General features: G+C 50.3%; 1 protein-coding gene across 1 annotated transcript in view; it reads right to left on the bottom strand.

Moving 5' to 3' along the window:
• The window catches only part of TRAP1 (TNF receptor associated protein 1), a 283860-nt gene that overhangs the window by 237868 nt on the left and 18365 nt on the right, over positions 1-27627 (bottom strand). Inside the window, exons 2-3 of the mRNA XM_086941396.1 lie at positions 6976-7146; positions 6557-6639 (exon numbers count right to left, since the gene is read on the bottom strand). Coding sequence (XP_086797522.1) covers positions 6557-6639; positions 6976-7146 — 254 coding nt within the window. The remainder of the gene's footprint in view (positions 1-6556; positions 6640-6975; positions 7147-27627) is intronic.

The raw sequence follows: 27627 nt of genomic DNA, 5'->3' as shown, positions 1-27627 counted from the left end.
GCCAAGGTATGTGAAAAGGCGGTCTTTAGGCAGCTGGCCAATTTTGTAATGAACTCAGGATCATTACATCCCGCTCAGTCAGGGTTTAGAGATACTTCTAGCACGAAAATGGCGCTTGTGGAAATAGCAGAAGCCATTAGAGAATGCTTGGACGTGGGCAGGAGAGCGGCTCTAATTTTATTGGACCTCTCTGCCGCCTTCGACATGGTGCCTCGCCCACTGCTATTAGCGCGCCTTGCAAACATTGGTGTCATCAGCCCTGAATGGGACTGGATTAAGTCATTTTTGGCCGATAGATCACAGCAAGTGTGGTTACCTCCTTTTTCATCAAACCCACAAAAGGTAACCACTGGTGTTCCTCAAGGCTCTACCCAGAGTCCCCTCCTTTTTAGGTCGAGCGTAGCGATGGACCTCCATGTATACTTTAGTATACATATATGGGGACACGAGTCGGAGGCGCGCATTTTCCGTCTCGGATTTGGCCTCGTGAGCGCGCTTTTGCTGCTGGCTGGCGTGCGAGCGCGACTCTGCCATGCGCCTTGGAAAACGAAACCTAAGAGCCGCGCGACGTGAGCTGTGTACGGTAAAAGCTCACGCGCGCGGCTCATAGGTTTCGTTTTGACTTGTTCTTTTTGGGATCCATTTCACATAGGTGCAAATAAAGGAATGGAAGAAAGAGAGGGTAAAACCAGTTTCTTGGGGTCTCGGTTTTTAGGCCTGACCCAGCGCATATGGCGATCCTCGTCATTCTCATTAAGCACATCGCGCACCGCCTTGAGCGCGATCACTTTCACTTTTGCGGCCGCATTGTTTGATGGCTGTGCGGCCAATGCTTGCTTTTATCCCAGGCACGCACTTCTGTCTCCACGCTTCCAACCCACTTTTTCGCTCTATTCTTCTCCCTTTTCCCTCTCCCGCATTGCTCTCTCTCTCTCTCTCTCTGTCTTTTCTCTCTCTCTCTCTGCGCTCTCACTGTTAGTTTCTTCTCTTTGCTTGTCCAAGGCGGTCATCTCTTTCTTCAACAACCCCCTCCCCTGGCAGACTCTCCCAACGCTAACTGGCGTCTTCCGATGGTTCACGGCCAAAGTAGTTAATGCACCTGCTGCTACTGAAGTTGCGTGTAAAGCCTCTTTGACGGAATTGACTTCTTTCAGCCTTTATCATTTCGAGGTCGATACAACATCCGTAAATGTTATAATACATCTCGATAAATATTCATCCACGTTTCATCTCTTGTTTTTTTATTTCAACTATGATGGTCTCGCATCAGCTGGAGCTGGGCGAGCCAAGTGGTTGCAGGCTGGATGGAGAAGCGCTGTGGGAGCAGCGAGGAAATGAAGCCGCTTCAGAATTAGAGCCCGTGATTGAGTGGGGGGCGCAGAGTGTCTGAGTGTGTGGGTGCGTGTGAGGAGTGGGCCACACGGGGGCTACGAGACAAAAATAAGTCCTGATGGGAGCTCTTCGATTTCTGCAAACCAGGCCCCTACTGTCACAGCTTCGTATCAAAGCAGCTAAAAACAGTATTTTGTCTGGATTTCAGGCGCTGTACTTCTTTGCAGGCTGGCAACATTTCACACGACGTTGTATCACTCATATTTTAAGTTACATGTCTACCCGAGGAGGAAAACTTGTCAGCAAATCCCAATAGCCGACCTTTGTTTATATGCCACATAATACATTTTCAATACATTTGAGTGGCATGTATTAACTTCAGTGTACCTGACCCACATTAGAATGCTCGTGACCACCAGATATATTTATTGACCAACCACATACCACACGAGCCTACCAATTATGCGTGCAGAACCGAACATACTTGTTTGTTGTGCATATATGCTCATATATATCCCTTTGTTCCTCTTTTTACTCCAATATCTTGCCAATCACCCCCAGTCGGTAATGACTAGTGTGATATTAGCGTCAGAAAAAAGAACTACAGCATATGCAGAAAATAGACTTGGCGTGTTGCTGTTATAAATATGCACACCTTGGTATCCCTTTATACATCATGGAGGTATATTTATTTAATTTAAACCACTGTGTGAGTTTTTTCGATGATTCAATACAAGTTTATTTAGACCCATTGTCCACAAACGTTTTAAAACCACATCAATAAAACATCACTAAAACTTCAAAAATCACAATTCCTTATTTAACCTCATGAAACTTCATATAATACACTCAGCATTCCCTTCGACATTTCATGTCACATAGGCCACATAGAACTATAGAATTGGCAAATCAGTTCTAATTGCATTTCAGAAATTCTTTGACTTTTTGAATAAACTTCCCCATGGCACAAACTATGTCTAAGTTATTCATTTCTGTTAGAAGGTTTACTGCTTGAGCCCTGTTTTTGATATCGTGCTTTTTAAAAATTGGACATAAAAACTCTATTTGTATCTCTAAGACCTTCTGACAATCCAGCAGTAGATGAAGGATATCACATGTTGTTCCCAAAGTGCAGGTGCATTTTCACTTACTGTTGTCTTTTTTCTCTTGCCGTCTTTCCTCTCTCAATTCTGATTTCCTGATTTGTCTCTTTATGCCGTTCTCTGTCATTCTTTTTTCTTCTCCTTTCATTCATTCATTTCACTGTTTCGTTTTTTCTTCCTTTAATTTTCTTCTAATGTATCTTTTTCCTTCACCGCCTTTCTTTTGATCCTTTCTATATCTATTTATCCTCATTTATTTCTTCTATTTTCATATCCTATCTTTCTCTGCCTTATTTTTCTTTCTTTCTCTCTTACATGTTTTTCTGCACTCTGTCATCCTTCCCTCTGTCTCTTTCTCTCCTCTTCTAATTTTTCTCTCACATTCTCTATCTCTATTTATTTCTCATTCTTTCTCACTTTTGCTGTCTTAGAGCAAAGGGGCAAAAACTGATCCTCAGGGACCACAAATGTACACTTTTTGCAGGACAGCTCATGTGTCATCAATGCTGTGTGCTGCTTGTAGCAGGAATAAGGTACTCTAAGGGCAGTACCCTACGCCCTCTATCCATCGCCCGCCCTCTATCTATCCATCGCCCTCCCTATATCTATCCATCGCCCTCCTTCTATCTATCCATCGCCCTCCTTCTATCTATCCATCGCCCTCCCTCTATCCATCGCCCTCCCTCTATCTATCGCCCTCACTCTATCTATCACATCACCACAGCATCACTCAGCACCAACACAGAACCACTCAGCACCACCACAGAACCACTCAGCACCACCACAGAACCACTCAGCACCACCACAGAACCACTCAGCACCACCACAGAACCACTCAGCACCACCACAGAATCACTCAGCACCACCACAGAATCACTCAGCACCACCACAGAATCACTCAGCACCACCACAGAATCACTCAGCACCACCACAGAATCACTCAGCACCACAGAATCACTCAGCACCACCACAGAATCACTCAGCACCACCACAGAATCACTCAGCACCACCACAGAATCACTCAGCACCACCACAGAACCACTCAGCACCAACACAGAATCACTCAGCACCACCACAGAATCACTCAGCACCACCACAGAATCACTCAGCACCACCACAGAATCACTCCGGGGCACCACAACATCACTATGCGCTACCACAGCATCACTGAATGCCACAGCATCACTCGTCGCCACCACAACATCAATCTGTGCAACCATTCAACAACTAGTTCAAATATGTTCTCTCAATGTTTCAAGCTTTATTACAAATGTCACAAAAAGATGTTAATATTTCACTTCTGTTCTTGGATTTTCATCACAATAAAATACACTGAACATAATCTTCACAAAAGTTATTTACAAAAGTTTAACCTATTGCCATTATAAATCATAATAACTTTTATTTAAGTATTATTAAAAAAATGAAGACATTGTTATTTGTAATCTCAATACATTTAAGTCACGTAAATACAACAAATATTGCATTACAAATGCTATAGGTGTCACATTTGCGAAAGTTAAAACTATTGGCATTGTGAATGACAAAGCTATTAATTTCGCTATTTTCAAAACCAACACATAAATAAAATATTAGTCATTTACAATACCAATAGCTCAAACTTTCCTGATGCGAGACCTATTGCATTGCAAATGCTTGTTAATGTATGTCACCCCTTTGGTATATCTAGCAGAGGAGCTGGGAGCAAAAGTCATCACATATGCAGATGACACCCAGCTCCTCTTTACTTGGAAGGACTCAGATACTTCCCCAACGAAAGCCAAAAACTGTTTGTCGGCCGTCTTCAAATGACTCACAGCCGCCCAGCTAAAATGCAATCAAGACAAGTCCGAAATCCTTTAATTCTGATCTTTTCCTCCATAGTTCAGGGAAGCACTTTGGCCGCCAGAATATCCACTCCCTGGCACCTCGGGACAGGCAGTAAAGAACCTGGGTGTCTGGTTCGAGGAAAACCTCTGGTTCACCCCACATGTAAAAAAACTTGCCGGCCAATGTTTTGGTGCATTGAAGTCTCTCAAAAAGTTTCTTCCTTTAATACCCAGGTCCACTAGAGAGATGGTCATGCGTGCTTTGATTCTCAGCCGCCTTGACTATGCCAATGCACTTTATATTGGCCTTACCAGCTTAAAAAAACTCCAGGTCATCCAGTATGCTGCGGCACAAGCTTTGATGGGTATCCTGGGCCAATCCAGTGTAAAACATCATCTGTGGGATTTGCACTGGCTTCCAGTGGCCCAAAGAGTGAAATTCAAGGCCCTCACGCTGGTCCATTCAGCTCTCTAAGGTCGAGGGCCCCTTTATCTAAGGAAGCGGTTTAGTTTTTATATTCCACGAAGACATCTGCGCTCTAACTCACAGTGCCTAGCTTCGATTCCTTGCTTTCGGCGGACAAGGATTGGAGGGAGCTCTCTATCCTTCAAAGCGGCTGAAGCCTGGAATTCTCTCCCCTTAGAACTACGACCCTTCCATGTTCAAGCAAAGACTAAAAACCCTGCTGTTCGCCTAAGGACATTCTTCCCCAGCCCCATTCTGTTTCTTTCTAACTGGTTCTCGCAACGGAACACTCATGAGTAGCCGTGCGCGTTATACATTTTTGTAACATAACATAACACGGCCCAGGAAATCTGGATGTTGTTCCTGCATAAGCATCAGGAACACCTAGTTATGAAACAACTCCTGGATGCAGGCATTTAATAACGCATGTGCATATAATGCACTGGTGACTGGGATAGGGAGCATGACTGACCAGCAAGGGACCAGAGGAGCGAAGAAAGCCCGGAGGAACTGACATTATTAGAGTGGAAAAGAGTATGTGCTCAAGTAAAGCAGGAGTCCTCAAACACTTGCCTTAAAATTATTCAATTTTACAAAACATACATGATGTCCCGTTAACTGTCAAAAATGTACCCCACTAATCTGGCTAGGTGTGTCAGATGTGGCAAGGGCAGAGCTCACTTTATACATATGACATGGGTATGCCAAGACTAAAGGAATATTATGAGACTGTGATGGTAGTGCTGACGAATATGGTGGGGTGGGAGATGAAGGGCTCTGTCAGGCTATGGCTGTTGGGGGTGCAACCTCAGCTGAAACGTGTCACAATGCAGTCCCGATTGCTGGCCATGGGTATGGTGCTAGCAAGAAGGCGGACAGCAGTACAATGGATGACACCTAAGGCTACATACTTTAAAACTTGGCAGGAAAATTGATTAGAATGGGTCATAGCCCATGGGCAACATATCAAACTTACCTGCAGGGATGAAAAAGTGTGGAGAGGTGTTGGACTTGATCACTAAAATCATGGGCCCACCCGGAGCCAGATGACCTTGAAACGAGACACTTGTAATGGGTTCTTTACCGAAAAGGACTGCTGGGAGGTAGTAGATCAGAGTAGGGACAACAAAAATGCAAAAAGAACTACAGAGAAGGTTTATTTAATGCTTTATAGATGTGGGAGGTGTGATTCATGCAAAATGATTACAAGATTTATGTGTGTTGGAAAAATGCACTAAAAACAAGTTTTAAAAATATCATTTTTTAACAGTGATGATTGACCGTTTATTGTATGTTATGCAAAAACTAATAAAGATATGAATAAAAACTGTATTGTTGACAAGTTGTTGAACACGAGCCATTCTCCTCTTTTGGAAGAAAGCCTTACTACTTATCCAAGCTACTGAGGATTCCTTACAGAAACAAGTTTCACTATGCAAATCAGATTGTGTGACCTTGTGGGAATTCACTTGTCACCTTACATGAACACAATAGCTTCTCTCATTTCATTCTCTACACTATTCATGCAACACACTACCCTTATAGAACAAGGTATTTTCCATATTTACTCTGACAACAGTTGGTAAAAGCACAGAAAAGCTAAGGAAAAACCTACAATGTTAAGCATGTCAATCGTTCCCCCTGTACTCTCAAGCGGCTGCCCAATTCCGCCGCCCCCAAACTTAAATTTTACATTAATTATAGAGCTCATCTTTGCATATGCTTGAATGGCTACTATAGCAGGAGTGGGATACAGGACAAGGAGTACACCTTTCATTAATGGCAGCAGCAAATGGTGTATCATGCACAAGACAACGATGACATACCTCTTTCTCAGAGTATAATGAACGTGCCACTATGTCCAGAAGCTTCCGTGTCTCTGCTTGGAACTCATGCTTGGAACAAGAACCTAGCAAAAATAATCGAAGGTTATTCCTTTTCTGCATACATTTTCCTCTCTGTGAGAATGAAGTTTGTCTCACCCGACCAACATGACCATATGACTTAATTCATAGTTTCATGCCTGCTTTGCAAATGGACTCTCCACAAAATAAAACATAATTCTATCCATCTCTTAGCATTTATTTATTACCTGCATTGTACTCTAGTTGTTTGGGAACCCTGGCATGAATAAATTGGTCTATACTAGTGTTCTAGTCAAAGAGCGAAAGTGTTTTGTTTATGTATATACGATGAGGTGACAACTTTTACAAAATAGCTTTGTCTTACTGCCATGGTATCTTACCTTGCACAGATTCAGAGTCACTGATAAGTGTGTGCAGGGGCTCCTCTTCTTTGCTCTCAGCAGTCTGAGTGCTGTAAGATTGTCGTGATTGTATTCCGAGAGCAGCAAGGCCACCATTTCTGATGCCAAAAAACTGAAGTCCCAGTGCTCGAGGGTGGTGTTTTAATCCTCCTATATCAAGTATAGAAGAAAATGGAAAAATAAAATAAAAGTACTAAAGACGTATTTTAGAGCAGTTGATATAGGCTTCCGTTAGCAACAAGATATTGAAGCAACCCGTATGAGTAATTTTCATAGTAAGTCTTTCTTCTTGTGGTCAAAGAGTTTATCATCAACTTCTAATCAATGTTTACTGGGAATACTCACAAGGGCCAAATGGGATTAAATACCTACATAGGTTTTTTGACTTGGCATTTGTATTGTTTAAACGTTCAATCGCTATGCCCTGGAAATCACCAGCCTACCCCAAAAAGGACCCTATAAGTGTTTAGTTATCCAGCACAATATCCTTGGTGCAACAACATCAAGTGTTGCTTGGCTAAACACTTACAAGGTCCCAAAGGCGAGAACTATTGGCTATGCCAATGCTTGTTTTGAGTGAGTGGCTCGTGCAGCTATGCCACTCTGAGGTAGAGATGCTGCAAGTGCTTTTACTGGAGCCCTTAACATTGCGCCTCTTCAAAATGTATCTTGGGTCTGGTGTAATACTTCTAGCCCCTATTCCCATCTTCTAGCACTCAATGCATCTTTAAATGTCCTATGTACAGCCGAGGTTGAACCACCTATTACAAAAAACACAGTTGATGGACAGAATGTAGAACAATGTCATACATTCACCCCAGTACAAGGATCTGGGCCTAAATCCATAGTTTTTTTGCACTCCACACCACCCTGGGTTAGACACTGGCTATATGCAAATCAGCTCTGACCCTGTGCCTCATGGGAACAGTCCAGTCCGAACTACCAAGCCATGTCTTTCCCAGACCGGAATCAAGCATCCAAGGACCGGTTTCTGGCTATCAGCCTGGATAGCTTGACTAAGGTGGTGTGGAGAGCCTGGGACTCACGTCTGAGCATACCCAGCCCACTCGGGGTGAAAATTGCAAAAAACACAGTTGATGGACAGAATGTAGAACAATGTCATACATTCACCCCAGTACAAGGATCTGGGCCTAAATCCATCGTTTTTTTGCACTCCACACCACCCTGGGTTAGACACTGGCTATATGCAAATCAGCTCTGACCCTGTGCCTCATGGGAACAGTCCAGTCCGAACTACCAAGCCATGTCTTTCCCAGACCGGAATCAAGCATCCAAGGACCGGTTTCTGGCTATCAGCCTTCATCAGCCTGGATAGCTTGACTCCAGTGGTGTGGAGAGCCTGGGACTCACGTCTGAGCATACCCAGCCCACTCGGGGTGAAAATTGCAAAAAACACAGTTGATGGACAGAATGTAGAACAATGTCATACATTCACCCCAGTACAAGGATCTGGGCCTAAATCCATCGTTTTTTTGCACTCCACACCACCCTGGGTTAGACACTGGCTATATGCAAATCAGCTCTGACCATGTGCCTCATGGGAACAGTCCAGTCCGAACTACCAAGCCATGTCTTTCCCAGACCGGAATCAAGCATCCAAGGACCGGTTTCTGGCTATCAGCCTGGATAGCTTGACTCCAGTGGTGTGGAGAGCCTGGGACTCACGTCTGAGCATACCCAGCCCACTCGGGGTGAAAATTGCAAAAAACACAGTTGATGGACAGAATGTAGAACAATGTCATACATTCACCCCAGTACAAGGATCTGGGCCTAAAACCATCGTTTTTTTGCAATGAACCACCTATTACCCCTGCCCTCCAGTGACACTTTACCCATCACAGGTGGTGGACATAGTGGTGGTAATGGACATGGTGGTGGTGGATGTGGTGGTAGTGGACGTGGTTTTGGTGGTGGACGTTGTGGTGGTGGAGGACGTGGTGGTGGTGGTGGTGGAGGACGTGGTGGTGGTGGTGGAGGAGGACGTGGTGGTGGAGGACGTGGTGGTGGAGGAGGACGTGGTGGTGGTGGAGGAGGACGTGGTGGTGGTGGAGGACGTGGTGGAGGACGTGGTGGTGGTGGACGTGGTGGTGGTGGAGGACGTGGTGGTGGAGGACGTGGTGGTGGAGGACGTGGTGGTGGAGGACATGGTGGTTAAGGCCGTGGAGGTGGTGGAAGTGGTGGATGTGGTGGTGGTGGACGTGTTGGTGGTGGTGGACGTGGTGTTGATGGACATGGACGAGGTGGTGGACGGGTGGTGGACGCTGTGGATGTGGTGGACATGGTGGATGTGGTGGACATGGTGGTAGTGGTGGACAGGATGGTGGTGGTGGACAGGATGGTGGTGGACATGATGTTGGACGTGGACGGGTGGTGGACGTTGTGGATGTGGTGGACATGGTGGTGGTGGTGGACGTGGTGGTGGTGGACGTGGTGGTGGTGTACAGGATGGTGGTAGTTGACAGGATGGTGGTAGTGGACAGGATGGTGGTGGATGTGTTGGTGGTGGTTGATGTGGTGGTGGTGGTGGAGGAGATGGTGGTGGTGGTGATGGTGGATGTGGTGGTGGTGGACGTGATGGTGGTGGACGACTATTGGGTAGGAGGGTGCTGGCAGAATGTGGAAGGAGAGGAGGATCTCGAAGGGGGCACATGGGAGAGCAGAAAGAGGCCGAATATTAGAAACAAGCATTTGCAATGCAATAGGTCTCGCATTAGGAAAGTTTGAGCTATTGGTATTGTAAATGACACATTTTGTATTTATGTGTTGGTTTTCAAAACAGCTTCATTAATAGCTTTGTCATTTACAATTCCAATAGTTTTAACTTTCGCAAATGTGACATCTATAGCATGTGTAATGTAACATGTTTTGTATTTACGTGACTTAGATGTATTGATATTACAAATAACAATGGCTTTTAATGTTTTTAAATAATTAATACTTAAATAAAAGTTATTGCAATTTATAATGGCAATAGCTTACACTTTTGTAAATAACTTTTGTGAAGATTATGTTCAGTGTATTTTATTGTGACGAAAATCCAAGAACAGAAGTGAAATATTAAAAAAATGTTGTGACATTTGTAATAAAGCTTGAAACATTGAGAGAACATATTTGAACCAGTTGTTGTTGAATGGTTGCACAGATTGATGCTGTGGTGGCGCTGAGTGATGTTGTGGTTGCGACGAGTGATGCTGTGGCATTCAGTGATGCTGTGGTAGCACATAGTGATGTTGTGGTGCCCCTCAGTGATGTTGTGGTGCCCCTCAGTGATGTTGTGGTGCCCCTCAGTGATGTTGTGGTGCCCCTCAGTGATGCTGTGGTGGTGCTGTGGTGATGCGATAGATAAGAGTGATAGATAGAGGGAGGGCGATAGATAGATAGAGGGAGGGCGATAGATAGATAGAGGGAGGGCGATAGATAGATAGAGGGAGGGCGATAGATAGATAGAGGGAGGGCGATAGATAGATAGAGGGAGGGCGATAGATAGATAGAGGGAGGGCGATAGATAGATAGAGGGAGGGCGACAGAGGGAGGGCGACAGAGGGAGGGCGACAGAGGGAGGGCGACAGAGGGAGGGCGACAGAGGGAGGGCGACAGAGGGAGGGCGACAGAGTGAGGGCGACAGAGTGAGGGCGACAGAGTGAGGGCGACAGAGTGAGGGCGACAGAGTGAGGGCGACAGAGTGAGGGCGACAGAGTGAGGGCGACAGAGTGAGGGCGACAGAGTGAGGGCGACAGAGTGAGGGCGACAGAGTGAGGGCGACAGAGTGAGGGCGACAGAGTGAGGGCGACAGAGTGAGGGCGACAGAGTGAGGGCGACAGAGTGAGGGCGACAGAGTGAGGGCGACAGAGTGAGGGCGACAGAGTGAGGGCGACAGAGTGAGGGCGACAGAGTGAGGGCGACAGAGTGAGGGCGACAGAGTGAGGGCGACAGAGTGAGGGCGACAGAGTGAGGGCGACAGAGTGAGGGCGACAGAGTGAGGGCGACAGAGTGAGGGCGACAGAGTGAGGGCGACAGAGTGAGGGCGACAGAGTGAGGGCGACAGAGTGAGGGCGACAGAGTGAGGGCGACAGAGTGAGGGCGACAGAGTGAGGGCGACAGAGTGAGGGCGACAGAGTGAGGGCGACAGAGTGAGGGCGACAGAGTGAGGGCGACAGAGTGAGGGCGACAGAGTGAGGGCGACAGAGTGAGGGCGACAGAGTGAGGGCGACAGAGTGAGGGCGACAGAGTGAGGGCGACAGAGTGAGGGCGACAGAGTGAGGGCGACAGAGTGAGGGCGACAGAGTGAGGGCGACAGAGTGAGGGCGACAGAGTGAGGGCGACAGAGTGAGGGCGACAGAGTGAGGGCGACAGAGTGAGGGCGACAGAGTGAGGGCGACAGAGTGAGGGCGACAGAGTGAGGGCGACAGAGTGAGGGCGACAGAGTGAGGGCGACAGAGTGAGGGCGACAGAGTGAGGGCGACAGAGTGAGGGCGACAGAGTGAGGGCGACAGAGTGAGGGCGACAGAGTGAGGGCGACAGAGTGAGGGCGACAGAGTGAGGGCGACAGAGTGAGGGCGACAGAGTGAGGGCGACAGAGTGAGGGCGACAGAGTGAGGGCGACCGAGTGAGGGCGACCGAGTGAGGGCGACCGAGTGAGGGCGACCGAGTGAGGGCGACAGAGTGAGGGCGACAGAGTGAGGGCGACAGAGTGAGGGCGACAGAGTGAGGGCGACCGAGTGAGGGCGACCGAGTGAGGGCGACCGAGTGAGGGCGACCGAGTGAGGGCGACCGAGTGAGGGCGACCGAGTGAGGGCGACCGAGTGAGGGCGACAGAGTGAGGGCGACAGAGTGAGGGCGACAGAGTGAGGGCGACAGAGTGAGGGCGACAGAGTGAGGGCGACAGAGTGAGGGCGACAGAGTGAGGGCGACAGAGTGAGGGCGACAGAGTGAGGGCGACAGAGTGAGGGCGACAGAGTGAGGGCGACAGAGTGAGGGCGACAGAGTGAGGGCGACAGAGTGAGGGCGACAGAGTGAGGGCGACAGAGTGAGGGCGACAGAGTGAGGGCGACAGAGTGAGGGCGACAGAGTGAGGGCGACAGAGTGAGGGCGACAGAGTGAGGGCGACAGAGTGAGGGCGACAGAGTGAGGGCGACAGAGTGAGGGCGACAGAGTGAGGGCGACAGAGTGAGGGCGACAGAGTGAGGGCGACAGAGTGAGGGCGACAGAGTGAGGGCGACAGAGTGAGGGCGACAGAGTGAGGGCGACAGAGTGAGGGCGACAGAGTGAGGGCGACAGAGTGAGGGCGACAGAGTGAGGGCGACAGAGTGAGGGCGACAGAGTGAGGGCGACAGAGTGAGGGCGACAGAGTGAGGGCGACAGAGTGAGGGCGACAGAGTGAGGGCGACAGAGTGAGGGCGACAGAGTGAGGGCGACAGAGTGAGGGCGACAGAGTGAGGGCGACAGAGTGAGGGCGACAGAGTGAGGGCGACAGAGTGAGGGCGACAGAGTGAGGGCGACAGAGTGAGGGCGACAGAGTGAGGGCGACAGAGTGAGGGCGACAGAGTGAGGGCGACAGAGTGAGGGCGACAGAGTGAGGGCGACAGAGTGAGGGCGACAGAGTGAGGGCGACAGAGTGAGGGCGACAGAGTGAGGGCGACAGAGTGAGGGCGACAGAGTGAGGGCGACAGAGTGAGGGCGACAGAGTGAGGGCGACAGAGTGAGGGCGACAGAGTGAGGGCGACAGAGTGAGGGCGACAGAGTGAGGGCGACAGAGTGAGGGCGACAGAGTGAGGGCGACAGAGTGAGGGTGGTAGAGTGAGGGCGGTAGAGTGAGGGCGGTAGAGTGAGTGAGTGAGGGTGGTAGAGTGAGGGCGGTAGAGTGAGTGAGTGAGGGTGGTAGAGTGAGGGTGGTAGAGTGAGGGCGGTAGAGTGAGGGCGGTAGAGTGAGGGCGGTAGAGTGAGGGCGGTAGAGTGAGGGCGGTAGAGTGAGGGCGGTAGAGTGAGGGCGGTAGAGTGAGGGCGGTAGAGTGAGGGCGGTAGAGTGAGGGCGGTAGAGTGAGGGCGGTAGAGTGAGGGCGGTAGAGTGAGGGCGGTAGAGTGAGGGCGGTAGAGGGTAGGCGGTAGAGGGTAGGCGGTAGAGGGTAGGCGGTAGAGGGTAGGCGGTAGAGGGTAGGCGGTAGAGGGTAGAGGGTAGGCGGTAGAGGGTGGGCGGTAGAGGGTGGGCGGTAGAGGGAGGGCGGTAGAGGGAGGGCGGTAGAGGGAGGGCGGTAGAGGGAGGGCAGTAGAGGGAGGGCAGTAGAGGGAGGGTGGTAGAGTGGTAGAGTGAGTGTTGTAGAGTGGTAAAATTAGGGCGGTAGAGTGGTAGAGTGAGGGCGGTAGAGTGAGGGCAGTAAAGTGGTAGAGTAGTAGAGTGAGGGTGGTAGAGTGGTAGAGTGAGAGAGGTAGAGTGAGGACGGTAGAGTGGTAGAGTGAGGGCGGTAGAGTGAGGGCCTGAGGCCAGTAGAGTGGTAGGGTGAGGGCGGTAGAGTGAGGGCGGTAGAGTGAGGGCAGTAGAGTGAGGGCGGTAGAGTGAGGGCGGTAGAGTGAGGGCGGTAGAGTGAGGGCGGTAGAGTGAGGGCGGTAGAGTGAGGGCGGTAGAGTGAGGGCGGTAGAGTGAGGGCCTGAGGCCAGTAGAGTGGTAGAGTGAGGGCGGTAGAGTGGTAGAGTGAGGGCGGTAGAGTGAGGGCGGTAGCGTGAGGGCAGTAGCGTGGTAGAGTGAGGGCGGTAGAGTGGTAGAGTGAGGGCGGTAGAGTGAGGGCGTGAGGGCAGTAGAGTGGTAGAGTGAGGGCAGTAGAGTGGTAGAGTGAGGGCAGTAGAGTTAGGGCGTGAGGGCGGTAGAGTGAGAGTCGTAGAGTGAGGGCGGTAGAGTGATGACGTGAGGGCGGTAGAGTGGTAGAGTTAGGGTGGTAGAATGAGGGCGTGAGAGTGGTAGAGTGAGGTCGGTAGAGTGAGATACCTGAAAACAAACACTCTCGAAAGATGCACAATTATACATAAACGCACACACAAAAAGTTAGGCAGGGAAACATACTTATGGGCACATAGTTGAACACAGACGTATGTATACACATGGAGATGCACCCACATGGGTGCCACAACAAAGACAGTTGGGTACACAGCTATCCTATTAAAATTGCTTTAATTCCAACATTCAAAACATGTGCCAGTACAGATTTACTTATAAACAACAAGAGAGATAGGGAGAGTCACGAACACTCTTAGTCCCCAAACTATATTATACATTAACAACAAAAGAGTGTTCCTGTTCTGTTTGAGGTGGAAAAAAGCACAGAGCACAAGGAACCAACAAAGCCCATTTAGTTTGTTAGGAAAGCCCTCACTCACCGACCTGGTCGGTGACTTGCTTCATCATCGGGCCCCACCGGGTGTGACCGAATGCCACCCCGGTGTGCTGCGACGCCAGAATTACTGCGGAGGTGGTCTTGTGAAGGTGGGAGGGCTATGTGAAAAATTACGTGGATAGTGTGAAGTGGTGACTTAAAATTGCCTTGTATGTATCAAAAAATTAATTTTAATCAGAGATCATCAAGGGCAAGGTTAAAAAATGTGTTGGTGAGTAGGGCCAACTAATTGAATGGTCTACTCCCACTAGCATTAAGTGACAATGTGAATGGTCAACATGAACATGTTTCAGCCGGTGTGGTATAATTAACCTGGCATTCGTCAGGACCTAGAGTGTAAACCTCGGCGGTATGGGCACTCTAAGGCCCACCCAACCAGAGGACTTGAAAGTTAAAAAGTCTGTGAAGTGCAAAAACAAGGGGGGCGGGCTTCACCACCCGAAGGTAGGACGCACACACCTCCAGCCTCTAAAATTTAGAGACCAAAAATAAAAGCACTTCACCAGGGATGAAAATCCACCCCATAGACCGCGGGAGGGAGGGGACGGCGCATTTGGCACATCGCCCACGGCGCCCGTCTCCTGCAGGTACGCCTATTCACCCTCGGGACCGGGTCAGTACAGATTTAGACAGGCTAGTCACATTACCAACAGCTGTACAGAGATGTAAACACACTGTTACACAACACACACACATGCACGCCGTCTAACAACGCTCTCTGTAACCTGTTGTGTAGCAGGCGACCCGCACCACTCACACACGCACGCACCCTGCCTGTGAACCACCAGATTGATAAGACAATTTGCTTTTCCAAACTGCTGAGGGTTGGGCCCGGGAGGGGCCAGCTGATGCAACATGGTGCATTACAGCACCTCTCTGAGGGCAGATTATATCACAGGTGATTACTGATTCAGGATAGTTTAACCCTCGGATTACCAGCCAGAGACAGGTGGGGGGTAGGGAAGGGCAGCAAATTAAGTAAACCATAGGGGGAAAAAGAAAAAAAGGGAAGTAAAAGAAATAACATTGTAATTACATTACTAGGCATGTGCTGATATTTTCAACAATCAGTGACTCAGAGGAATGGTTGTTCTACTGTTAAAATGAAGCATAGCCTCTCAATACAGCAACAGGTGAGCATGGTGGTGAGAATTGTTAAACCATGCAAAATGGTACATGCACGATATAAACAACGGCAGGGTCATGCCTCTTAGAGAAGTCCTCTATTTGGGTTTGTTTAAAAAGGTACATTGATAGCGCGGTGTTAACATACATCAAATACGGTGCAGTGAGAGGCTGTCTTAGACGTGGTGAGCATGTGGAAACAATTGGTAGATCAATTACAGTGCAGTGAATTGCAAGAAGGATGATAGTTAATGTTGGAGAAACGAGTTAAAAACAGTTGTGCAAGAAAGACGATAGTAAATGTTTGATAAGCAAAATAAAAACAGTCCTGCTGGTTTCCAATAGTACGTGCAGACGCAGTGACATGGTTTTAGCGAGTAGACAGATTAGAACCTGGCGTAGTGCTGGTAAGGATAATGAACGGCGGCGCGGTGTCAAGAACATTTGAGTTTAGACATACAAAACAGTATGAAGGGTGCAGACGTTGTTACCACAAAGTATTATGCAATGCAAGCAGGGGAAGAAAGTTTCCCGAAGCAATGTCAGGAAGAATTATGCGGGTGGACCGGGGATACAGTCAACCCGGGCGGGATGTGGACCTGAAAGAATTGTGAAATTATAAGCAACTAAGCAGGTGCTGGAAATTGTGCGACAGGCTACAAGTAGCAATAATTATATTTACCTAGTAATTAGTGGGTTTGCACGTCTCACGCTTGTTAATTTCTTTCCGTTGCGGATGGCGAATACGGCAATTTCTAGAGACAAGACCTGCGCGCGCACTGACAAAACCGAAACCTATCGTGGGGCGGGACTTCCGTTTGGTGAAGCCCGCGTCCACGGAGTGCCTGGCCAGAGGAAGAGCCCAGCGGAGGCTGCAGATGTCCGGAGTGCCGGTAAGTGGGCCTTAGTTGTAGGGGGGGCGGGAGGGGGGGGTCTTGGTGCGCTTGTGTGTGTGTGCGCGCGTGTGTATGTGGGCGGGGGCGGGGTGGGGTGCGGCAGCGGTATGTGTGTCTGTGTGCGCGTGTGTGTATGCAGTGTGCGTGCGTGGGTATGCCTGCGTGTGTGTGTGTGTGTGTGTGTGTGTGTGTGTGTGTGTGTGTGTGTGTGTGTGTGTGTGTGTGCCTGCGTGTGTGTGTGTGCCTGCGTGTGTGTGTGCGGGACAGGGGATGTGCACAGCAGCCTTGGAAACAAGAAGAGCCCGGTGAGTGGGGGGGTGGGGCGCGTGTGTGGGTGTAACTGTGTGTGTGCGCATGTGTAGCTGTGCGTGTGTATGTATATGTGTGGCTGTGTGTCTGTTAGCTGTGTCTGTGTGTCCCGATGCATTGTGCCTGCGTGGGTGTATGTGTGTGTGCGCGCATGCGTGAGTGTGGCTGTGTGTGATTGAGAGAGGCTGGGAGGCAGGGGATGTGCATGGCGCCGTGCGCGCCCTCGAGGACAAATCTGAGACAGCAGAGGCTTGTGGCCAAACGCGGTCTCAGATTCCCATGAAAGTGAAAACAATAGGTCTTTCGCTGACGCGAGACCTAACAAAAAACGGTGAGTAGATAGAACACAAAACAGATTTAACGAGTTGACTTCTTATAGCACATGTGAATGTTCCTTAGCACCCCGTTTTTAGTAAACACGGGGACCATGGGGAGATGAATTGATTAATCACGCATGATGATCGCGTGCGATTAATTGATTAATCACCATGATGATCGCGTGCGGAAGCTGGTGTTGTATGTCACGGCATTGGCTTACTAATGTGTGATTCTAGGCAAATTAGTTAATCTCCTGTGCCTTCTAAAAGGCAATGTGTTTCTGTGTGAATGAGCTCTTGTGTAATGTAACTGGGTGTCTTGTAAAAGGTCTCTACTACTCGAGTTCAGTTTGGGCTGTATGAATTTGCTAAACAAACAGCCAGCAGACCTTGTAGAGCAAGAGCCTATTATATCCGTTCACGTAGTACACTCACAGCAATGAGTGCTCTGTACAGCCCAGTACTGCACACTACACAACAAACAAATATCCGTTGATGTAGGGCATGCACAGCAATGAGGGCTCTGTACAGCCCAGTACCGCATTTAAAATTTAAAGCGCATTAAAGCGCAATGCTCAGTTAATAAAAAGAAACGCGTTGTGCCTGCAGTGAGAGTGGCTCATAAAGAAAAGAAAAAAGTGCTTAGCGGTTAATTAAGAGACACGGTCTCCTGCGGCAAGTAAAAGATCCAATCCCGGTGGGCGGGGCACAAAAGTGGACAGGGTGTTAACAAGGAGGGACTAAAAACCCTCCTGGACAATCGTAACACCCGGTTTTGCATAATTGGAAATGACTCGCACCAATGCAAAACACAGGCGGAGCAGAAAGCGAACTTCTGGAATCGTATCGATTCCAAGAAGCCCTCGCAAGGCGAGAGCAAAGCATGCACCCTGCTAACACCAGGCGAGACCTAAAAATGCAAATTTCCATCAGCTGCTTTCCAAAAAGCTCTATAATCTTTGTGAATGTTTTTGTCATGCAATTGGAAAAGATGTTCACAGAAGAGCTCAGTCACTCTCCATAAAAGTGTGTTCGCCATGGTGGTCTCTCACCCTGCATGCAGCTCTCAATATGACAAACTGCAATACCTCTTGCAGGCACCTTGGCTGGTACTGGAATGTCTTGTTTCGAAAGATACATTTAATACATTCCTTAGCAATCAGCAGCCTCAAAATCGCTACTCTTTTTCAGATTCTTTCTACGACTTAAATGTTACACTTTTTAGATCTCTCAGGGACGTAAACCTCCTTCACAAGGGCAATACAAACAAGTATTTGCAATGCAATCGGTCTCACATTAGTGAACGTTAGTGCCATTGGCGCTGTAATTGACAATCTTTCTTAGTTATGTTTTTTGTTTGCCGCTGAGTGATCATTTGACCTATCTAAAGGGGTAGGAAGGAAAGAGAATGGAGTGGAAACAGTGGTATGAGTAGAGCTTTAAAAGAAAGAGGAACGATGGAACAGTAGCATAAGCAATACAAGAAAAGAAAAATCCACGAAGCAAGTAAAGGGTGCAGTACCACAGACCATTACTAGGTGTCCCTCTGGAGTTCTAAAGTGACCTCTATTAGACACATAAGGTACTGCACCCTTAATGCAGCTTACTAAAGAATGTTGTTCTGGCATTTTTTTTGCTGAATGCAGTATCAGAGGCACAATGCTTTAATGTTTATCTGAAACAGAAACTGTAATGCAAGTGTTCACAAACTGTGTGTGCATCTGTTCATGGTGCCCTCTGCTTTTTATGTTTAAGTTGAGTGGAGGAGTAGTAGGGAGGGGGAAGAAGAATGTGACGCTATGGTCAGAGCAGCTGACTTTGGAACTAAGGAACAAAGGGCTCGAGTCTTCGATAACTTCACCATCCTATGATTCTGGACAGTATCACCTAATCTCCTGGCTTTAAAAAACAAGCAGTAAGTAATAAAAAACGACAATGTCTACACAAGATCGTGGAGGCTATTGCTCTGATCATAATAAAAATGTACTCCTTTAAAATGAAAGCGTGGCATCCCTGAAGGGGGCACCGTGCTCATAAACAAGCCTGAGGCAGACCCAGAAAAAAAAATAGAGGACGAAGGAATGTAAATTTTAAAAAAGTTGTACGGCCACGTATAACAGGGTCAGTCTGCTGGGATGCTCTGAAACACCAAAAGGTGTGACTAATTAAGCATGTTGAACAAACAAAAAAACAGGCATTTATGAAGGGCAGGGACAAATATAAAAGAAGGGAGGTGCTTCCAGCCACAATCTAGATTACAGCATGCCTCGCAGAGCAGCACATGCCCTTCCCAAACTCGACCTAAACAAGCATTTGCAATGCAATAGGTCTCGTATTTACGCAAGTTTGAGCTATTGTCATTGTAAATGACAATGCCTTTTATTTATGTATTGTTTTTTAAAAACATAAATACATTTTTTAAAACATAAATCAAAGACATTGTCATTTACAATGCCAATAGCTTAAACTATTGCAAATGGGAGACCTATTGCATTGAAAATGCTTGTTTAATTTTGCAAATAGTGAATAATATTCTTTACTGTTAGTGTTATATAAAATGGAGTATATTAGCTAGAATATGACCCTATCTGGAAGCTACGGTAAGTAAAAAGATTACTGTTAAATGTATTTTGTATGCATGCTTGCGGGTGAGCGTGTGTTTATGTGTGCGCGTGCATGTGTATGTTAGAATGCCTGTGTCTGCACCAATGGCTGTGCTGTAAGTGTAGCTGGAATGTAGGTCTACCTCAGTCTGTTTGTGTTGCAGCAGCCCTATGCCGTGACTGGGTGAGGACCTGAGTCTTTGTGTGTGTCTCCAGCTGGCCTGAGTTTCTGGGTGGGGGATATATCTCTGCAGTCTGTCCCGCACTCGACGGCCTGCATGCGAGTGTTTGCGAGGTCTGCCTGCAACATGCTGCTGTGCTGACACCACCTCAAAGTCCACAGCCTCGCTGGTGCTTTTATGCTTCGAGTGAGGGGCTCCTCTGAGTGAGATATGAGCATGCTGGGGTGGGTATCTTATGCTGTGGAGTAGGAAGAGGGTGAGTTTGGCACTACCAGGGGGGCTTTGGTTTTTGGCCCTTTGTTTCAGTACATTTTGCCCCTTGGTGTAGGTAGCGTGTGCCAACCCATGTACCCTCCCTGTTTTTTCCTTTGGGGATCGTGATCCTTATGCCTGCTTTTATGTAATTTCTTTGCAAAACAAGTAGCGAAGCAAAGAGTAAAGGCGCGGCGGAAACTGATATTTACTTCTTCTGCCTGATTAACATTGTTTTATCATTCAAAAGTGATGCAATTAAGACTTCATTTAGCACACATATCAGGGCACACAAAAAGGGATCTGGGAGACGATGCTGGCGCATAATACCCAGCAAATGGCTCTTTTTGTTTGGACTCTGCCAAACACAGTGGGTGCCTGGAGCAGATGCAGGGCCGGCCTTTCTTCGCGGAGCTGGTGGCTGCTGTCTACATCTGCGGGACGGGCTGGGGACAATGGAGGCGGCCAAACAAGGGTGGACACTTTGTGTTGCTCATTTTTTTTCTCTGCCTCTCTTTCCGGGGTCTCGGCTGCACATAGCGGTTCATCTTATGTGCGAGTCAATCTGTTCACTAGGACCGGGGTGATGGGGCCGGTGATCAACCCCCCGAGAGTCAATAAACAGCTCGGCACCTGATGCACACAGCGAGTTCCGCAATTTAAAAGTGGCTTTGTAAGTTCAAACACTGGGTTACTCACTCTTGAAGACGGCTCAGAGCGCTTTCAAGATGATGAATCACACGGAAAGAGATCAACGAAACCGAAACCTAAGAGGCGCGCGACGTGAGCTGTCTCGGTAGAAGCTCACGCACGCAACGCACCACGCCCCCTCCCACGGCTCCGTGACGGGGCCAATAGACTGCACGTAAACCTTGACCGAAAACATGCCGGCCGCGGCCAGGAGTGCGCCCTGTGGGTTGCAAGCGTCTGGCGGGGACCCTACAGATGCCCCGCTGTTTTTTTTTGTTAGGTGGAGGAGTATTTCAGCCCGTGATCCCGCAAGACGGACGGCGAGCTCAGGAACTCGACACCGAGGACTGCGCCGGAGGTCAGGCTCTCACGAGAAGGTAAGAAGCAGTAGCGCAAGTCTGATGTGCCCGGGGAAGCGTGTGGCTCGGGGGAGCACTGATTTATGATTGAAGAGCGATCTGTGCGACAGGGGAGAGCAGACAGTGGGGACTGGGTCGCTGTGTATGCGCATGCGCTGGAGCTTTCCAGGAGACAGACACAGCAAGCGCGTTCGCGCACGCGTGGCCTGCGCCGATCGCCTTTTGCGAGATGCGCGCGGCCAGGTGCTGTCTCCTGGGAAGCAGAGTCAGCAACAAAAGATCTCTGGCGAGACACAGCGCTTACGCGCTGGTTTCGCTACGAGACCTAAAAAGACTTCTAAGCTATCAGGCACTAGGAATAATTGTCCAGTATATCCAGAGGCTATGCATGCAGAGAGGACCTTTGAAAGCCCTTTTTGTACTCAAGTAAAGCGACCTTTGTTTTTACTTTAATGCCCATGGTGGATTCTTTGGCAGTATTTTAGACAGTTCTATACAGAATGTCTGAGTTTGATCAAGAAAGCAACGACTTAAAGGATGTTGAGAGTCTTTATATACTAGCTAAGATTTCTGAAATCCTCTCCACAGTCATGGTTTTGGTAACTGGACAGCTCTCTGCCCTAACCTTTCCTCCATCCAGTCTGATCCTAGTAAGCACACACTCCTTGTCCATTATTTGATTTTGAGATTTTTGTTTGAAATTAGCTATCTGGAAATGTCAAGGTTTACTACTCACCTGCATTTCCACTGTCTTAACTTCAGGAATGTCCCTCCCACATTTCTTTAGAAATCTGGGCCTGGAAGCCTTATGCTCTGCACGTTCTATCAAGGAAGACAAGTCATTTTGGTAATATTTATAGAGGCTCCTCAGTAGCTGGAGAGACTATCTAAGGTATTCAGTTTACTTGATCTACATATTGATTTAGACCTCAATGGTTATGCTGCAGAACAAAAGAAATGTCAAGCAAACGGGTTACTAGAAAATCTTTTTTTCCTGCTCCATCTCATAAGAATTGCAGAAATTATCAACAGGTGAAACAACGTATGGGGGGCGTGGCTAGGCACGCAATGGCGGCGGATGTGCCCGGGTAGAGCTCCGGGCTGAGCTCCCCTTCCACAGGCAATTTCCCCGCAACAGACATCCGTACACGGCCCCTGTCGCCAGCGGAGCCTTGCAAAGCTGTCCCCTGTGCTCCTGCCAAGTCTGGTGCTGAACGGTGGCTTCGGCTCGCTTCCACGGGGGTGGAAAGAGAGCGCCCCTCCTGCGGGCTCCCCTGGTCGGCGCACGAACTGACGCGAGACTGGGGTTGAGCTCTGAGCGGGAGGTCTGACTGCTGCCTGTCGCAAGGTGGTCCTGGGGGGCCGCGACGCTGGACCTGCCCTACCCCTGATGCTGGCAGAGGCACGGCGAGGCACGGTCTGGGTCCCCTGGTGGCCGTTGAGCTGGTGGGGAGCGGCTGGTTGCTCCGGAGGTCGCGGACCTTGGCGGCCATCTTGACGGGTCTTCCTGATCGGCGCGCGAGTCGGCGCGAACCTGGGAGCCGCTCCACCTTCTTGGGGCCTGACTACGAGGGACTCGCAGCGCGGATTCTAGCGCCACGTCGGGACACTGCGACTGCTGCCCCACCTACAGCCGGTGTCCTGCGGAGCGGCCCGGCGTGGCCTGATGTCCCGGCGGGTGGTGGTGCAGTCTACTGCCTGACCGGCCTGCAGCGTAGGTGGTCACCCTCTGGACTGACTCCCCTGGCCACCGTGGGAACTTGGGCGGGGCAGAGATCGGGTGCATCGCGGACACCCCCCTCCAGCTGTCGTCCGTATTGAGGCGCCCTTGTGTGGTGTGACTGGCGCCGATGCGGGGCAATACTGGACAACGAGGAGGGCGCCTGGGACACACACGCATGGAGACTGACCTCCCTGCCCTCGGCCGCATTCATTGCTGCTCGTGCACTGGAGACCGCCCCCTTCTTGCAGTGCGGACAACGTGCTACTCATTGACGGCCTGACCGCTAGCCCGGAGTCGGTCCTCTGAATTGCACCCGGGATGTGCGGTGAGTTGCGCTGCCTGCTTCACTGAGACCCTGTGCCTATCAACCCTGCTGCTGGGGCCATTGTCCACTTGGAGAGCCCGGGGGGCACCGCCGGAGGCGCTGAGGGAGCGTGCGGCTGTCCTGCTCCAGTCTACAGAGCGTGCTGGAGCGGCTGGGGCAGCCCGAGCGGCCGATTGTGAGGGGGACTGACTGGCGGAGACCTGGGCACACTCGCGACTCCCACGTCGGGCCCCTCCTTCTAGGGGGACACCGGTCTCTTGGGAGCACTGGCCGCGCGAGAGGACGATATCCTGCGCCCGTCTCTGGTGTGTGCTGGAGTCACCCGCGTGTCTGGAGGGCAATGCTGTCTGACCTCCCCCCTCCCTGAACTGGATTCCTCTGCCATTGCATGAGCCGGAACCCTCTCTAGGACCCTGAGGGGGTTCCCGGAAGCGCACAGGCTTTGATCTACACCACGCAGCTCATGTCTGGGGGTCCTAAAACGAGAGCCGGTGCTGGCGGCACACAGGTGAAGGGGAAAATGGCAAAATCGGCGGACCACGACCAGACCTCCTCTAAACTGGACACGATGCTGGCGGCGATGGAGCGGCTGGAGGAATCCCTGCAACTCACCCGCACGTCTCTAGAAACGAAATCGATAGCGTGGCCATCGACTTCACGCACCTGCGGGCTGACCACAGGAAACTGTCGGAGCGCACGGCCGCCCTTGAGGCCGCCGTGGCGGATGTCACGCCCAAGGTAGCGCAAACGGACAAACGTGTCCAAGACCTCCTCAACCGTGTGAAATTCCTGGAGGATCGTGCGGAGGATGCGGAAGGGAGGGCGAGGAGGAACAACGTCTGTATCGTAGGCCTTCCGGAACGATGGGAGGGTAAGGAACCGGAGGTACACGTGGAGAGATGGCTCACGGACCTTCTTCCAGAGGGCTCCCTTTCTCAACATTTTGTGGTGGAACGGGCTCATAGGGTGCCAGCGAGGCCTCCTCCCGAGGGCTCCAACCCAAGACTCATGCTTATCCGAGTCCTGAACTATCGCGACCGCGACGCCATACTGCGCGAAACTAGGAAGCTATCGGAAATCAGAGTTGAGAACGCTACGATTATGTTATTCCCTGATTACACTATAAAGGTACAGCGCCAGAGGCACTCCTTTTTGGCAGTGAAACGACGTCTTCGCAGTCTAGCGCTGAAATACTCTCTGCTCTTTCCAGCCCGGCTGCGTGTGTTAGCCCAGGATAAGACCCATTTTTTCGACACCCCGGAGGTAGTGGAGGCTTGGCTGGACTCGGGCACCGACACGGAGCCCCGCACAATGCCATCGACATCAAATATGCGGCGCAACCGAGGGCCCCGACATCGTCGCCGCCGAAGACCCTCGCCGCCTGGGCGAGCGAGGACTGAGTCAGATATAGGCCCCCCAGCCGAGCTCATACACAGCGAACAACAGAATGCCCTGCGGATGGTGGCAGTAATCAGTGACTCGCTAGAAGCGGACTCAAATTTGGAGGCTAGCCCCCGCGACATCCCGAGTGAGGATGAGCGTATATATGGATTGCCGGACTCGCAGGTGTCAGCGGACCTACCTGATGTCACCCCGCAGACCGCTGACTTTATTCACTGAAGCTTGCTCGGATAATCTGACCCATTTTGTATGGAACTGAGACTCTTTGTACCCTGCAGGGAGACCCCCTTTGCCTGCGTTGTCCATTGCTGGGGTCCTGTTGGGATTGCCTCGCCCCCGTGGGGGGCGCCGGAGCCTGCCTATCTTGTGGTCCGGAGACGCAGTGACACCCACTGGGACCCGGCTAGGGGCCTTGTGAAGCCTGTGGGAGGAGGCACCATCCACCTGATCACATGATGCGCTAAAAGCGACAGAACTGATTGCTCAGTGACCTCCCTTCGAACTCACGGTTTCTTCAGCTCCCTAGAGCGTTTGGACGATAACATGTTTTGCTGTCGACCTTTTGGTATTGTATTATTGTTTTACTTGTTTTCAGAATTGATTGTTCCTTTGTTCTTCCCTCACATTTTCCTCCAGAGTCACGGGTGTGTGTGGCGATATATTGGTGCTGTGAATAACGGTCTTTCCGGTCATGGGGTGGTGTGGGTGATTGGCGGAGGGTGGACGGGGGAAAACACTGATACCACGTACATAGAATGACTGCGGTTAAATTCTGCACATGGAACGTGCGGGGAATGCACACGCCATCCCGCCGCTACCAGATCTTTTCTTACCTTAAGAGACACCATATACAAATAGCACTATTACAGGAGACTCATCTGACTGGTCCGGAGACGCTCGCACTCCGCCGCAAATGGCGGGGAAAGTTGTATGCCACCGGATACTCAGCTTACGCTGGGGGTGGGGGAGGGGGGCATTGGTCTGGGTGCGCCCTGGGGTTCCCTTTACGCTTTCCCACTGTACAGTAGACACAGAGGGCAGGTACGTTGTTCTACAAGGAAGTCTAGATGGGCAACCCATTGTTCTGGACTCCCTTTATGCCCCTAACACGGACCAGGCCCACTTCTTCACACGATTGTCAGCAGTGCTCGCACCATGGCATGGTATACCATTCTTGCTGGGGGGCGACTATAACTATGTTCTAGACATTGCACTGGACCGATCGTTCCCCCCCTTGGCCAGCGCACCGGTGAGCGGGGCCATGAGGGCACTCACGGACTGGGCGGGGCAGTGGGATCTTCATGATGCTTGGAGAAGGCGCAATCCTCACACAAGCTTGTATTCATACTATTCTGGGGCTCACACACTACATCTCAGATTAGAAAGATACATGCTGTCGAGCGACCTCCTCCCCCAAGTCACGGACTCCTGCTATTTGGGCCGCACTCACTCTGATCACAACCCCCACACATTAGATTTCGCCTGGGAGCGTCCGCACCCACCGGTGCCCACTTGGCGGCTCCAGCCAGACACACTGCTGGATGCCCCGTTTAGGGGAGCACTTGAGACACGCCTCCTGTAATATTTTGAGGAAAACAATCACACCGCCTCCTCCCCACAATTAGAATGGGACGCGTTTAAGGTTGTCATCTGAGGTCACTGTTTGGGCACACAAGTGGGAATGCGGAAACAGATCGAAAGAGAGCTCACGCGTGTTGAATCTGAACTGTTGGATGGGGAGCGGGAGGTGGTTGAGGGGGATGATGGGACCTTGCTGGCGACTAGGGAACGGCACGCATTAGCACTTGATAGATTGAAGCACTTGAACTACGCTGCACACTCAGCGCGCACACATAACTTTGGGGACAAGCCAGGCAAGCTACTATCGTTGCTAATCAGGCGGGATACCCAATCCACCCCGGTGATGGCTATACATGCAGCCCCAGATACCATTGTGTACACGCAAAGGGCCATCCATGATGCCTTCACATCGCACTATGAGGACCTTTATCGCTCCCGTATACAGGCCACTGCCGACCAGATCTCAGCATATCTATTTGTCCTGCTCCTTCCGGAGATCACGGACGCACAGCGAGCTGACCTGGGCGCGCCGCTCACATCGGAGGAACTTCGAACAGCTATATTCTCCCTATCCAACGGTAAAACGCCGGGTCCGGACGGATTACCCGCCGAGTTTTATAAGGCCTTCTCTATTATATTAATTCCGGAACTGCTGCGTATATTTGGGGCGGCTGTCTCTGATTCAGCCCTTCCACCCACACTAAACGAGGCGAACCTCATATCTCTCCTGAAGCCGGGCAGAAACAGGACCAAGATGGGCTCGTACAGGCCGCTAGCCCTCCTCAACACGGATTATAAGCTCCTGGCGTCTACATTGGCCCAGCGGTTGGCACCGCTGGTACCTACTCTTGTCCATGCCGACCAAAACTGTTTTGTGCCAACACGCAGCACGTCGTATAATATCAGGCGTCTGTTTAGAGTACAGAGTCTAGCCACATCCCGATGGCCTAACTCGGGGTGCCTGATACTAATTCTAGAGAAGGCATTTGACTCTGTGGAGTGGCCCTACCTTATGTCGGTGTTGCGTAAATACGACTTGGGTGACTGCTTTCTTCAGCTGGTGGAGCTCCTGTACCGGGGGCCCACGGTGCGCGTTCGAACAGGCAAATTGCTCTCCGACCCTATTCGGGTACGCAGGGGTACTAGGCAGGGGTGTCCCCTCTCCCCCCTCATCTTTGCTCTTCTAATGGAGCCCCTGGCGGTCCTACTCCGAGCCTCGGGTGTGAACTGGGGCATTCCGCTAGCTGACGGGACACATGCGGTATCGCTATATGCAGACGATCTATTACTCTATATCAGAGACCTGACCAGTTTCCCACCGGCGCTTTCCGATATATTCGCATATTCGGAGACATGTCGGGGCTTAATGTTAACTGGGCAAAGTCGGGCGTGTACCCCTTTGACGCCGGAACGTGATATTACAGTCCTGGGAGAGCGACTCGCGTGGCCCTCCACCACGTTTCGA

This window comes from Lissotriton vulgaris, chromosome 10 (genome assembly GCF_964263255.1).
Source record: "Lissotriton vulgaris chromosome 10, aLisVul1.2, whole genome shotgun sequence".
NCBI lineage: Eukaryota > Metazoa > Chordata > Amphibia > Caudata > Salamandridae > Lissotriton > Lissotriton vulgaris.
This window is presented reverse-complemented; position numbering and strand designations above follow the sequence as displayed.